This window comes from Sebastes umbrosus, chromosome 21 (genome assembly GCF_015220745.1).
Source record: "Sebastes umbrosus isolate fSebUmb1 chromosome 21, fSebUmb1.pri, whole genome shotgun sequence".
Classification (NCBI taxonomy): Eukaryota; Metazoa; Chordata; class Actinopteri; order Perciformes; family Sebastidae; genus Sebastes; species Sebastes umbrosus.
This window is the reverse complement of record NC_051289.1, coordinates 1,736,196-1,751,340: the sequence shown is the minus strand read 5'-3', so window position 1 is coordinate 1,751,340 and position 15,145 is coordinate 1,736,196. Positions and strand designations below refer to the sequence as shown.

The 15,145-nt window shown below is 39.1% G+C and overlaps 2 protein-coding genes and 1 long non-coding RNA gene across 5 annotated transcripts in view; all 3 read left to right on the top strand.

Annotated features, from left to right (window-relative positions):
• Nucleotides 1-5,086, top strand: part of LOC119480555 (disco-interacting protein 2 homolog C-like) — a 59,193-nt gene extending 54,107 nt beyond the window's left edge. For all 3 annotated transcript variants that reach the window (XM_037756934.1, XM_037756933.1, XM_037756935.1), the window contains 4 exons: nucleotides 2,125-2,199; nucleotides 2,531-2,705; nucleotides 2,805-2,928; nucleotides 3,824-5,086. In XM_037756934.1, the coding sequence (XP_037612862.1) occupies nucleotides 2,125-2,199; nucleotides 2,531-2,705; nucleotides 2,805-2,928; nucleotides 3,824-4,076 (627 nt within the window). In that variant the 3' untranslated portion in view covers nucleotides 4,077-5,086. The remainder of the gene's footprint in view (nucleotides 1-2,124; nucleotides 2,200-2,530; nucleotides 2,706-2,804; nucleotides 2,929-3,823) is intronic.
• A 152-nt stretch (nucleotides 5,087-5,238) lies between these two features.
• LOC119480556 lies at nucleotides 5,239-7,310 on the top strand. The gene is made up of 2 exons (XR_005204952.1): nucleotides 5,239-5,833; nucleotides 5,898-7,310. It is a non-coding gene; the product is annotated as an uncharacterized LOC119480556 (long non-coding RNA).
• A 2,510-nt stretch (nucleotides 7,311-9,820) lies between these two features.
• Nucleotides 9,821-15,145, top strand: part of LOC119480194 (vasoactive intestinal polypeptide receptor 2-like) — a 30,519-nt gene continuing 25,194 nt past the window's right edge. The window contains exon 1 of the mRNA XM_037756234.1: nucleotides 9,821-10,799. Within this exon, the coding sequence (XP_037612162.1) occupies nucleotides 10,746-10,799 (54 nt within the window). The 5' untranslated portion in view covers nucleotides 9,821-10,745. The remainder of the gene's footprint in view (nucleotides 10,800-15,145) is intronic.

Sequence of the window (15,145 nt, the reverse complement as noted above, 5' to 3'; positions counted from 1 at the left end):
TGTCCTGAAGGGAAAACAGCATTTTGATGCTGAAACATGACCAAACTTTAAATGTTTGGATTTGAATACATAAGGAACGCCACCGGGAAGATACAGATATAAAAAACCTAAAAAAACATGTATTTAATTTGATTTCTTTCCTTTGAGTTCTGAGGGTTGTTTTGCAAGATATAATTGCTGACTTTGCATGTGCAACCAAAGGAGATCAAAATACAACTTTTAAGAAAAACCTCACTTCAGGCTCCTGATAAAGAAACTGTTCAGATGCACTAAAATGTCAGCGAATTGGATGACAGAAGAAGATTGGGACTATTTGTGCTCTCGACTGCACGTCCTCCCACATTCAGTGAGTCAAAGCCCTGAAACATGCCTCCTCCCTGTCTGTCTGTGGAGGACATGTGGCTGAAGGAGGACGTGATCACAAAACATTCTGCAGAAGTGTCGGTAAAAATATGCATCGTTTAGAGTTGAAAACACCCAAAAACAGTGATGAACCAGTCACGGCGTTCTGTCACCCCCTGAAGGACACGTCTACATCACTGCAGCGGTGGGGAAAGTTAAATTAGCAGTTATACCAAGAAAACTCCCTTTTGTTTTCCCTACATGACAACATACTTAACTAAGGGATAATTATTAATTATTGCATCCACTCATCACATCCTGGCAGATGGTGATGGAAGGAGATGTAACCTGCAGTGTGTGACTCAGTAGATGGAGTCAAGTCAGTTTATTTATAGAGAACATTTTAACAACAACACGTGTTGAGGCGTCTGATGTGATCTCAACTTGTACATCTTGTTTCTGATCGTTTCCGTCGTCATCCGTAACAAACTAACATCCTTTTTGTCTTGTGTGCTGTTGACAAAGTTAGAACTCAGACGTGCACGGATTCTGAATTTAATGATAACTGAAAACGATCAGTTAGTTGTGGTTGATCCCAAAACAATACTGTTGATGTTGGTCTGGCATGTGCAGAAATATGAAGAAAACAATAGAGGCTAACTTTTTATTTTCCTTCTGTTGATGTTACCGTTTTTGTTAAGAAATTCAGCCCGTTCTCACAACTTACTTACTTAGTCCTTGTTGCGCCGGGTGGATCATCAGGCAAAGACTAAGGATCTCCACTCATCTCTGTTGTCTGCTTTCTTCTCAATGCCGTTCCAGCTGTATCCTCTCGTCTTCATCGCTCCTTCGATGGTTCGCCTCCAGCTTGTTTTGGGCCTCCCTCTTTTGCGTTTTCCCCTCTGGTGTCCAACGCAATGCCCCTTTTGTCACGACATCAGATGGTTTCCTTAATACATGTCCAAGCCATCTCCATCTTCTTCTTATCAATATTGTTTCCATGTCCCAGCACCAGCTGTTGTTTTGTGTAGTTCATGGTTTGTAATCTTCCTAGGCCAGAATATCCTCATGATCTTTCTGAGGCGGGCGTTGTGAAAGCTGGAAAGCTTGCCTATGTGTCTCTTTCAGTCATTCTGCAGCACTCAGCAGCATGAAGACGGACAGATAGTACACAGCTGTTGTATAACTTTATCTTGGTGTTTCTAGTTATATGTGTCGACTTCCAGATGTTCCCAAGTTTTAGAAATGCTTTCCTTGCTTTTCCTAATCTGGCCATAATAGTAGTAAATGAACGCTGCTTGAACCTGCTGTTCCAGAGAGGTCGTGGAATCTCCTGTTTAACAGATTGAACTCTCTGAAATGACGGCTGATTTAAAGACCGTCCTGATCTGTGAGGAAAGTGAATGTTTGTCGCAGCCTGATGGATCTTTTCTTGGATCCCGATGAAACGTCGGTGTCTCTTCTTCCCCCACACTGACACACAAAGAGAGGACGTCATGTTTCATCGATCGGCCCGCTGCTGATTTTGACTCACTGCGTGTGGGAGGAGGAAACAGGAAGGAGTCTGTTTACCGGTCCGTCCACCCTGAACCCTTGAAGGGTAGCTGTTGTTGTTGTGTGTGTGGGAGATTAAATCTGATAAAGGTGTTATCACATCTGTCGTGTCCACTGTGAGAAGATGAAGCAGTGAACTGTAACAGTGTGTTACATGTAAACAGCTGGATCTATTTCTGAAGACGTAAACATGGCAACTGATTTCATTTATTTATTTATTTTGAACAGATCCTACCCGGAGTTCGTATCATCATCGCCAACCCGGAGACCAAAGGGCCGCTGGGAGACTCCCACCTCGGAGAGGTCCACACATCAACTTCATTTATCTCTTTTTCTTCTGATTTCTTTTTCTTTTTCTACACTTTTCTGTCACCCTTTTTCCTTTCTTTTCTTTCCTTTTCCTCCGTCTTTCTGTTTTTCTTGTGTCTCTTTTTTGTCTTTTCTTATATTTTCTGCCTTCTTTCTTTCCCTTTTTCAGTTTTTCTTTTTCTTTCTGGACTTTTTTTCTTTTTTCTTTTTTATCACGATATCTAATATTTGGGCGCTATATGTCGCTACTGTTTTCTCCTGAAATATAAATTTATATAACATATAAATGTAACGTGTTTGTTCTCTCTTCGGTTGGTTCCTGTAGATCTGGGTGCACAGCGCTCATAACGGCAGCGGTTACTACAGCGGTTACGGCGAGGAGGTTCTTCAGTCCGATCACTTCAACTCCAGACTCAGTTTTGGGGACACTCAGACGACCTGGGCCAGGACGGGCTACCTGGGCTTCCTCCGCCGCACCGAGCTCACCGACGCCAACGGAGGTTAGTTTTCCTCTCTGACGCCAACGTTTCCTCAGGTTCTTCTCTCTGCCTCCAACGCCAACATGGCCTCTCTCTCTCTGTCTCTTTCTGTCCAAACAGAGAGACATGATGCTCTGTTCGTGGTGGGAGCTCTGGAGGAGGCCATGGAGCTGAGGGGGATGAGGTACCATCCCATCGACATCGAGACCTCCGTCATCCGCGCCCACAAGAGCATCATGGAGTGGTACGTTTGATCTGCACGCTGCACAGAGACCAACCCAGTCGCCAGGAAAGATGTTGCAAACCACGGATACGTTGAATGTCAACGTTTTATATCAGCCTCGTATCGCGCTGGCAGAAACACACAAAGTCACGTGGTTAACGTTGTGAAACGATTGCTTAGGTTTAGGTAACACAACTACTTGTTGTAGCGAGACGACGTAGCGAGACGACGTAGCGAGACGACGTAGCGCGACGACGTAGCGCGACGACGTAGCGCGACGACGTAACGCGACAACGCAAAAATGTAAGGCTACAAAACAACTTGGTTAAGGTTAGAAAAAAGATCATGTGTTAAAATAATAACGCAATAATGTAACACTGCAATGTAACACAGCAACGTAACATAGCCCAACAACGTAACGCAATAATGTAACACAGCAACGCAACGTAACATAGCTCAACGTAACATAGCTCAACGTTATGTAGCGCAACAACGTAGTGTAACAATAATCAATGTCAATAAACAAACAACCGCCCTTAGCGGACTTTCTTACGTAACTTTACGTAACAACTGTAAAGTCAACGTTTACTTTGGGTATACTTTGGCGGGACACGAGCGGCGGTCTCCTGGGTGATAGTCTTGTGTTTGTTTGACCCGTCACACCTGCGCTTAGCGGACTTTCTCGCTTGTTATAATCGTTATAAACTCTCCACGTAACGGTCGCTCGATATCCTACGTCACCTGCTCTGACTGAATGCAGAAACGTACAATGCCAACATTTTTTCTTGGCGACTGGGCTGGACAACTAAAACGTCAGATGTGTTTTTAAGCTTGTTGATGAGCTCTGCTGCCCCCTAGTGGCTGATAACATACTGTACATGGCCGATAAGATGAAATGTGCGTCCTCCTCATGCAGCGCGGTCTTCCCCTGGACCAACCTGCTGGTGGTGGTGGTGGAGCTGGAGGGCTCCGAGCAGGAGGCCCTGGACCTGGTTCCCATGGTGACCAAGGCGGTGCTGGAGGAGCACTACCTGATCGTGGGCGTCGTCGTGGTGACGGACATCGGCGTCATCCCCATCAACTCCCGCGGCGAGAAACAGCGCATGCATCTCCGCGACGGCTTTTTGCAAGACCAGCTGGACCCCATCTACGTGGCCTACAACATGTAGCCTGAGTGTGTGTGTGTGTGTGCGTGTATGCGTGTGAGTGCGCCTGAGTGTGTGTGTGAGCGAGCATGCCGTGCATATCGCCGTCGTTGTTCATTTATTTCCCAGAATCAAGATGTACTGTATTTTTGAACCTGCATATGGTGTGGTGTTAAGTCGTCCGTTTTCTTTAAAGTCGTGTTGTGCCGGTTGGTTGATTGATTGATTGATTGGTTGATTGGTTGATTGGTTGATTGGCTGATTGATTGCTCAGTGGTGGTCCGATCATTTTTACACCCCGTTCAATCTCGTGACCGTTACCGGGAGCTCGTCACTGTAGAAAGCCTTAGGGGGAACACTGTGTACGGGGCGAACAGCTCCTGTCGTTTTTCAGAGGTTTTAAAAGTAGAGAGAGAAAAACTATCCGTCATCATGTTTTACTGGTCGAATCAAAAAAACAAAAAGAACTAACTCCCAGATTTGTGGTATTATCTCAATTAGAACAGCCAGATAACTGTAAAAATATAAATATTGTACATAGACATAATAATCTATATGGAGAGGTACCTAAAACACGATGAGGTGTAGTAGCCCCTATATGCAGCTCTCTCCACCTGCACCCTGTATGTGTGTGTGTGTGTGTGTGTGTGTGTGTGTGTGTGTGTGTGTGTGTTCATCATGTGTTTATTAATGTGCGACAGGGACATTTGACATGGTTTTAACGTGTTCACGCAACAGATTTTATCCTTAGACGAACAAATAAGAATCTTTATGGAGACTTGAAACTGCACAATTTAATCAAAATATTATCGAAATCGCAAGAGGTGCAATATTTGTTAAAAGAAATAGCATTTTAAATGAAATATTGTGGTGCTGCAGAGACGTCCTGACCTACACCTCATATTCTACACACTTTGTTTGCTACAGATCCCTTCAAAAAACATATTCATTTTAACGTGTTTTGTCAATTAAAATGAGAATTATGATGTAATAATTATCATCACAATGTCAGCTAAATAATCACAATTAGAAAATTTAATTAAAGAAATCTTACTTGAAACACTAAACGTTTAACCTGAAAACATCCCAAAAAAACATCAAACTATTTGTGTTTTCAGCATCTGAGTCATGCTAACATTAGAACATAACATGTGTCATGAATATACTGGATGAAATTTACTTACTACTCACACAACAGATTTTATCCTTAGACGAACAAATAAGAATCTTTATGGAGACTTGAAGCGAGGGATGCACAATTTAATCAAAATATTATCAAAATTGCAATTTTCAAATCGCAGAAATTGCATTTTAAATGGAATATCGTGGTGCTGCAGAGACGTCCTGACCTACACGTCATATTTCTTTTCAAAAACTTACTTGAAACTCTCAAAGTTGAACCTGTTTAAACAGAAAACATCCCAAAAAACTACAAACTTTTTGTGTTTTCAGCATCCGAAGTCTAAATTGCACGTTCACACCAAGCGTGAGTCGAACATTTTGCTCACAAAGTCAATGCAAAAAGAAGAATAGACGCAAATTTGCGACGGTTACTACTTTTAATTTGCACCATCTAGTCATGCTGACATTAGAATGTCATAACGTGTGTCATGAATATACTGGATGGAATGAACTGGATAGCTAACGTTGGCTAACTGTTAACAGGTTTCCTTTGTAAACGAGCCTCTCATGCAGAGCGCTGACGAGTTTAACATGATGCGGCGTATCCGTAAATAAAGACAATGACTGTCGGAGGAGATTTAAAGTTTAGATTCAGCGTCGTCCAGGACGGGACGCCACATTGTTCTCAAATTTGTCAGCAGAGCCACGAAGCATGAACCTGAGTTTCTTTAGTTCTTCTAGTCTCTCAACCATCAAACACAACGGTGAGGAGAGGTCTGGTCGTGGTGCAACTGAGCTGAAATATTCAGAACAATATTCAACGCATTTTGCGATAAAAGCAACACATTTGGCACAGATGTAGGTTTATGTGTTATGAAAAGATTTAGATATCGGGGCGCTAAATACAGTAAGCGCTAAATATTCAAAGATGTTGCAGAAAACTGATTTTAATATTCTTGATTTTTTGTTTTTGACCGGTAGCCAACCGTCGTTAACCGATTTATTAACCGACAAGATTAGTGCCTTCATACAACCTCCGGAAGCTCCATGGCGTTAAAGGAATTAGTGGTGTTAACTTTGACAGCCCTAGATCTTATTGATCTTATCGATCTGTATTAAGGCCATTTCCTGTATAGAAGCATGTCAGCGCAGGTATTTTCCCTGATTAACGGGTCAAAAGCTGTTCCAACTGCTGCGCTTGTATAACATATAAACCTACATCTGTGCCAGATGTGTCGCTTTTATGGCATTGTTATGCTTTAACTGCTCCGCTGTCGTCGTTTTTACATATTTTAATGCAGACATATTATACCTTTTAAAGCAGCACAATAATCAGCATTCATCATCGTTCCAGTCAACCAGGCTTTCAGTTATCGTACTGAATTAGTTGCAGTAAACGTGATGGATTCAGTCCATAACACATCTCGTCAAGCAAAGTGCACTGTGTGAATATAAAAGAGGGACTATTGTTATTTAAAGGGACTTAACGGGAGCAGTTTAACCAGTTTAACCAGTTTAAACCAGTTTAACCAGGTGTAGTAATCCACACCTGGCTGTGAATTATCAGCACTGCTGGGAGTGACCTGAGAGTGACTCTGCAGGTTATATAGAAACGTTTATTTATTAAGAATAATTCATAATTGTTTACATCTGATGACGTCATCTCAATGTTCTTCTTCTTTGGTTTCACTTTCATCGTCTTTTTATCAGAAGAAAAGAGAAACTTTATGCATATCTGGAGTTGCTTAGCAGCTTGTTTGGGTTTGTTGGTAGCAGCGTAGCGGTCATGTTCCAGTCCCTGTGTGTGTGTGTGTGTGTGTGTGTGCATGTGTGTGTGCGTGCATGTGTGTGTGTGTGCGTGGTGGAGGATGTTGGATAAGAAGGAAAATCCCGTCAGAGACTCGGAGGACTCGTCTGTGTGTTCAGGACTGGATGGGAGAGAGACTGCATGGTGTGTGTGTGTGTGTGTGTGTGTGTGTATTGTATGTAAATAGTGTTGATTTTGTACGGTACAAGTGTGTGTGACTTGTTTTGTACACATGATAAAAAGATTAAATGACACTTTTATAAGAGCCTGCTATTGGCTCACCGTCACACTATACAGTGCAATAAAGTGCTTTGATTGGCTAAAACTCAGACTAGTTTTTATTATTATTATTATTTATTATTTATTTTTATTATTTTTATTGTTTCCTTCACAGACAGAAAAAACAGACAAGTGGGTTTTATTTAATTAATTAATTAACATTTAATTAAATCAAGTTTAAAAAAAAAAAAAAAAGATATATAATTAAAGACTAAAAACAGCAGGGACAAATAAAATAAATAAATATGTAATTAAAGATCAAAAACAGGGAGAAATAAAATTAAATAAATAAAATTAAAAAAATAGATATGTAATTAAAGACTAAAAACACAAAAACAGTAGGGACAAATAAAATAAAAAAATGTAAATAAATATGTAATTAAAGATAAAAAAAAATGGCAGGGACAAATAAAATGAAATAAATAAAATAAAATGAAAATATATTTGCAATTAAAATCTAAAAACACTACATGATGATAAATAATCTAAGTGTTATTTCTTTTTAATATATTGTCTTACACCCCTTAACATCTCCTCCCTGAAGCTCTGGCGACACCTAGTGGGGGTCGAGACCCTCAGGTTGGGAACCAGTGAGTTAGAATATGAATGAACAAAATATTAAATCACAGTTTCAGAACCACAAAGTGCTAATTATTATTATTATTATTATTATTATTATTATTATTATATATCTCTGCTTTATGTTTTATGAATTAATCTTGTTCTTATATCTAAACATCCAGAACTATGACCAAACAATACATTACAATATCAGGTTTTAGTTTTTTAATGTAATTTCAGAACATTATTTCTCCTCTGGCCAACTGCACATTAATTATATTATACATTATATACATTATAACATTAAGCTTTGAGCTAAATAATAGTGGAGATACACATTAGAAAAGTACAAGTTTGACTTTTTTTTTTAAATAAATGTTAGATTTAAAAAACATTTACAGCTCTGTGACAATTACGCAATCTCAGTCAGATGATGAGAACCATGTGATATGCTCGAAAGCTCCAGAATAGTTCCTAAATGGACCTGGAGGTGAGATTGTGTTGCTAACTTTATTTACTGATTTTAAAAAGCATTTATATTTGCAATGTGTCACAGAAGGGAGGAAAGAAAGACAGAAGATAAGATATAAATGTATAAAAATGTGGAAACAACGTGAACAAAAACACCAAATATATAAAAGTTATTAATAAAGTTTTAATATCATGAAGAAAATAAGAGTTTTTTAACAGTTGAAGATTAAAGACTTTTATCTGCATCATTTAATGGACAAACATGTCCTTGTTTAATTGAACTTTTTCTTTCCCTCCGACCAGAGTCACAGTTTGTTCTCCTCTCCTCTCTCGTGTTTCCACGTCTCACAGCTTTCCCAGAGTCACGCTGGTTTTATTGGTCTACGTGCTCACTATTTTTAAATATCTATAAACAGAAAAGTTTACACATGCAAACAATATTTAGAGAAAAGCAACATCTGGATAAACAGAAAGAAACACAATACAACTGTTGAAACCTCCTGAGAGCCGTCGAGACTTTAATGTCTTCCAGGGTAAATAACGCTCCAAACTTACGCTACATTTTGGTGAGGAAAAACTGACATGTCCATCTTCAAAGGGGTCCCTTGACCTCTGACCTCCAGATATGTGAATGTAAATGGGTTCTCTGGGTACCCACGAGTCTCCCCTTTACAGACATGCCCACTTTATGATGATGGTTTGACTTTTGAGAACTAGAGCCAATGAAAATGGGACATCATCTCAGTATGTGGGACGTGGGACAATAAGGGACACCTGGTCACCCTCCTGCACACATGCATATATACAGATACACATTATTAGACACACTGGAGCCCAACAGGAGGGCCCTCTGAGGGCCTGCGGACCAGAGTTTGGAGACCACATGATCATCTAGTAGTAGTAGTAGTAGTAGTAGTTGTAGTTTCAGCCACATGGTGTCGCTGTTGTCGCTGTTGTTGTTTCATATTAAAACACTACCCTCCAACCTTTAGGATGTGGATTAAAGATCTCATACATCATTTGGTATTGGAGGTGATTCTCTACACTACAAGAGGGAGAGTTCAGAAATGTTATTCTATATGGAGACCTTTCTTAATCTACTTAAAAAAAATAGATACCTCTGAAATTGAGGTTTTAAACAGCGGACCCCATATTACATATAATTCACAACTTATACAATTTATAGCGTCTTGAGATAACTTCTGATGTGAATTGACGCTATATAAAAATGGGGGGTATAATTTGTTTATACAATTATTTATTGGATTTTGTACAGTGTGCGTGGTGGAGGATGTTGGATAAGAAAGAAAAAGCACAGAAAAAAACAGTCCAGTGGGTTTTCTTTAATTAATTAATTAACATTTAATAATAAAAAAAAAAGATATGTAATTAAAGACTAAAAACACAAAAAAACAGCAGGGACAAATAATATAAAAGAATTAAAATAAATATGTAATTAAAGATTAATTAAAGCAGTGACAAATAAAATAAAAGAATTAAAATAAATATGTAATTAAAGATCAAATAAAGCAGGAGCAAATAAAATGAAATAAATAAAATAAAAAATAAATATGTAATTAAAGATCAAAAACAGCAGGGACAAATAAAATGAAATAAGTCAAATTAAAGTAGATTTTGTACGGGATACCAATAAAAAGACTTTGATTAAAAAAAAAAAAAAAAAAAAAAGGTGGGCGGGAGTTAGTCAGTGAACAGAGAGAGAACAGGACCAGCAGCTCACTGCAGCTCCAAGCAGCTCCAAGCACTGGACCAGCAGCTCACCACACCAGACCAGCAGCTCACCACACCAGACCAGCAGCTCACCACACCAGACCAGCAGCTCACCACACCAGAGCACTGCACACCGGACCTGGGATTATTTTGGGATGTTTGTTGGCATTTTCTGGAAAAACATTTCACCTGTTTTCGTGCACCTCAGAGAGATCTGACTCTGCATAACACCTCTTAAACCAAACCAGCTGATCTACTGGAGACATTTACGCGTCAAAAGTTTGGTATCGTTTCACTGCAGAGCACGTGTTCCTGCTGAGGAGGTCCGTCAGGTGAGCTGCTGTCCAGGTGAGCTGCTGTTCAGTTGAGCCTCTGTTCAGGTGAGCTGCTGTTCAGGTGAGCATCTGTTCAGGTGAGCTGCTGTTCAGGTGAGCATCTGTTCAGGTGAGCTGCTGTTCAGGTGAGAATCTGTTCAGGTGAGCATCTGTTCAGGTGAGCCTCTGTTCAGGTGAGCCTCTGTTCAGGTGAGCTGCTGTTCAGGTGAGCTGCTGTTCAGTTGAGCCTCTGTTCAGGTGAGCTGCTGTTCAGGTGAGAATCTGTTCAGGTGAGCATCTGTTCAGGTGAGCCTCTGTTCAGGTGAGCCTCTGTTCAGGTGAGCTGCTGTTCAGGTGAGCATCTGTTCAGGTGAGCCTCTGTTCAGGTGAGCTGGATGAGATGTGACCATGACGACCTTTACACACCGGCTCGCTCTGCTCCTGCTCAACTTCATCCACACGGTCAGTACCTTACTACTACCTTACCACTACTACTACTAATACTAATACTACTAATACTACTACTACTGCTACCTTACTACTACCTTAATACTACTACTACTACTTCTTCTTCTTCTTCTTCTTCTTCTTCTTACCAGGCTTAATGTGATTAATGTGATTTTATCAAAACACTTTTTATTTGTAAAATATAGGTTAAAACAATGTCATGTCTGTAAAATCTAAATTATATCATTTATTTTGGAGTTCAGAGACTTTATGGCATTTTAAATTATTTCTGTATCTCTAAAGAAATAACTCTAAATATTCACTTTTAATATTCACTTTTAATATTCACTTTTAATTGGCTTAATAATCATAATTCGACCTCAATATTCCTCAAATAGCCACACAATGAGTTTATAATGACCTCATGCTACTTTATTTATTTATTTTATATACTCTCAGTGTCATTAATGTAACACAGACTTGACTGTAAATCAGCTGAACAGCAGCAGCTCTCAGTTATAAACACCAGTGATGAACTTTACATTCTGCAGCTGCAGCTCAACGTCTTTATTGTTCCGCTGTGTGAAAACATTCATTACAGATTCACTTTCTGGCTGCTGCTGCTGGTTCATTTTTAATATTCAGGTCTGATTCAAACAGCAGGCTGTTCCTCTGTTTGCACCTTCAGTTAGTCTATAGTTATTTACTGAAAAGGTGACTCATTTAAGATTTGACTCCTGATGAAAACAGACTTTTCACAGCTTTCCATGAGAAGAAACAGAAATATAATCCTATATATTAATAATAAAATATATATTACTGATATTTTCTGTAGCTGTTGACCCCAGATCTTGATGTATATTTACAAACATAAAAGTAAAGCTTCAGATAAGGTTAGAAAACCTGCATTTTGTATCTTGAATTCTAGTCCTGCAAACATTTCAGAAAGCACCAAAATCTTAAAAAAGCGTCGTGATTTGCAGCTTCCAGTCTCGTGTTTTGATTTTAGGTGAACAGTAGCTTTAAAGTGACTATTTGTAACTTTCAGAAATGCTTGTTAACAGCGACACCTGTGGCCGTTAAGTCAACAAAAGTCAGCGTCCTGTTGCTCGTGCTTGTGCTCGCTCTACATAGACATGAACACTCAAAACAGTGAGGCGACACACGTCAGCTAAAAGCACAATATCACTCTATATTTCAGCTGCTTGGCAGTAATGTTAGCTGACCAGATGAGGGTCTCTCCATGAATCAATGCTGATCCTAGTGTTGGCTTTTCCTGCCTCAGCCTCCGGGGCTGAAGCAGGAAAAGCGGGTCGGTGCCGGGGCTGAAGCAGGAAGAGAAACGTTATCGTCTCCAGACTGCGCCCGCAGGGAGACACCGGCACCCGGTCGGAGACGATAACGTTTCTCTCTGCGGAGCCCCGTCACTTCACAAGACACGGGAAACCTCTGTTGGTCTGGAGGAGCTGCAGCAGTTATTTCTGCACAAACATCCACTGAACATTCACTAGATATTCTCAGAGCTACTAACTCTTCTGCAGTGTGGAGTGAGCGTGCATGCACGTCTAGTAGAGGTGGAGCGAGACAGCGAGAATGCGCACGGTGTGTAAGTGAAGGCAAACAGGCAGAGGAGGAGAGACTCCGGCCACACGCGAGTGCGCATATACGACCCGGGAGATTTATACGTGTAAAAAGTTACAAACAGTCCCTTTAATGTTTGAATAAGTGTCTTATTCCATTCATTCTGTGCACATCTGATCCCAAAAGTCAGCCTGGCATGTTTGGTGTTTTCACAACTTTGGGATCTCCATTAGAAATAAAAAGTTTTGTACGTATCAGAAAAATAACAACAAATAAAACCTTATATTTTTTTGACTTCTAGTCCTGCAAACATTTCAGAAAGCACCAAAAACCTTTAAAAACGTCATGACTTGCAGCTTCCAGTCTCGTGTTTTCGATGTTGCATTCAGAGAACATTTTACAGCAGAACAAAGAGGCTTCAGGCTGTTACTGTTTCGTATTAAGTGTCATAAATCACCTTCTGTATCGTCCTGCAGCTTTGCATCAACAAAAAAAACATTATAAACTTTATAAAAAATCTAATTTTAATGTATTTGTGCTCCCTTGTGAAAAAGTCTGCTACTTTCTGTCTGCTGCACAAGAAATTTCCCAATGTTAGACTTTTGCAATCACTAAAGAAATACGTATGTTCGCTGTGTGTGTGTTACAGTAGATATGTACATGTATGTACTTATGATAAAGGTGAATGACTTCCTACTATAGGCTGTATTGATCTGACTGGAGAGCAGAGTCCTGCTGCTCTGTGAGGCTGCAGGAACACGACAGGACATTCAATATATAGTCTGAGTTTTTGTTAAACTATTATTATTTATATATATATATACAATTTTTTTATATATATATATATATTATTTTATATATATTATTATATATATATTATTATATATATATATAATTATATATATATATTATTTTATATATTATTTTATATATATATATATTATTTTATATATATATATTATATTTATATATATATATATATTATATATATATATTATTTTATATATAATATATATATAAGCAAACAAAAATAGTGACCCGAACTGTGAGGATTAAAGCTAAACTGTGATACTTTGATTATTAGTAGTTTAGTAATAGAGTTTAATATTCCTCAAAATCATCAAAACATTATGTTATCTACAAATAATGACAGTAATAAGATGACATTGAAATTAATTTACAAAGAAAATACATGAGGAAAAGAAAAAAGAAAGAAAATAATAAGTAAATAAAGAAGTTATTAATCAGTGCTTGACTGTCGAAGCTGCAGCAGCGACTCTGCAGACAGACTGTTGATCTTGAGTGTAAAAATCCTGCAGGGTGACGTCAGTAAACTGCTCTCTCATGTTGAGCAACCGGCTCGTCTGTTGTGTTTAAAGACATTTAAAGAGGAGAGGAAAACCTGATGTTAGAGAGTCACTCAGCTCGGCACTGATGAGGCAACCTGCCCCAGTCAAAGTAACCCAGTGAGAGCCGTCTATAGCTAATTCAGTATACTTTTAATGGTGCCAATTTGCATAAATGTGATTGAATATAGGCAAAAACGGGCTCAAGTTGTAGCCCACAGACAAGAAACTCACTCCATGCAACACTGTATCTCCAAAGGCATTATAGGAACTGTTGTTTCACAACTTAGAGCATGATTATAGCAAATAGAATAATAAAACAGAATCAATCTATTTATATTAACTTCTTTTGTAGTTGCACTCGATTTTGACTCTTGACACTTTATTTTAGACGTTGAACAAAAGGAGTCTAATCTGTGGTTTTGGACGGAGGTCAGTCGAGGTTCAGGATTACAAACTGGAAGAAAAACAACATTCTTTTGTTTAATTTAATCCAGAACATTTCATCCGTAATAGATCTGTGCATTTCTGTGTGCATTGAAGCTCATTAGAGGACAGAGATTATGTTGTTTGCTGGATTCATCCGCTGACCTTTGACACTTTCTATTTATAGTTTTTTTTGTTTTGAGAAGCAGAAAATGGAAAAAACATGAATCCACATCAGAGATCTCTAATGAGACGTGAAACCAGTGAAGATCACAACACCTGGAGCGTACGTCAGTATTTATCATCCTGCAGCCTGGGAAAGTATTTCTTTCTGTCATGAAAGCCTTTTTTCTGACGGTTATTAAAGTTCAGCAGCCTGAGGGAGGAAATTAAATTTAAAACAGAAACATTCGCCTGAAAATAAACATTTAAATTTATCATCCAAATATCAGCGTGAACTTAAATAAATTAATTAACGGAGGGGGAAAATCAATTTCCTCCTTTGAAGCCTTTGATACGCTTCATCCTCTCTAAGTCGTTTATGCTTCCACCAAATGTAGATTAATCCGCCGCTGAAAATAGTCCCCAACGAATGCACTATCTCCTGTTTGTTTGTTTGTTTGATAAAATACTAGCTGTTTTAAAAATGAAAATGAAACACATTTGAGGTGATGCTCGATTAGTCGACAGGTTGATCGGCTGCAAACGATGACTCGAGAGCTGTGTGTGTGTGTGTGTGTGTGTGTGTGTGTGTGTGTGTGCGTGTGCGTGTGTGTTATAAACACACTGACAGGTCTGACTTACTGCTGAGAGCGGCGGTGTATCTCAGTGTAAACAGACCTCACACACACACTCTCTCAGTATTTCAATGAAGTCAAGTTGACACATTAATTTCTCTTTGTGTGGAATGTCCACGCTGTCCTTTGTTTACCTTCATTTGAGTGCGTCTCCGTCAGCTGTAGCAGGCAGAGGAATAAAAATAGACCTCTAGTCTTTGTCTTAAATAGA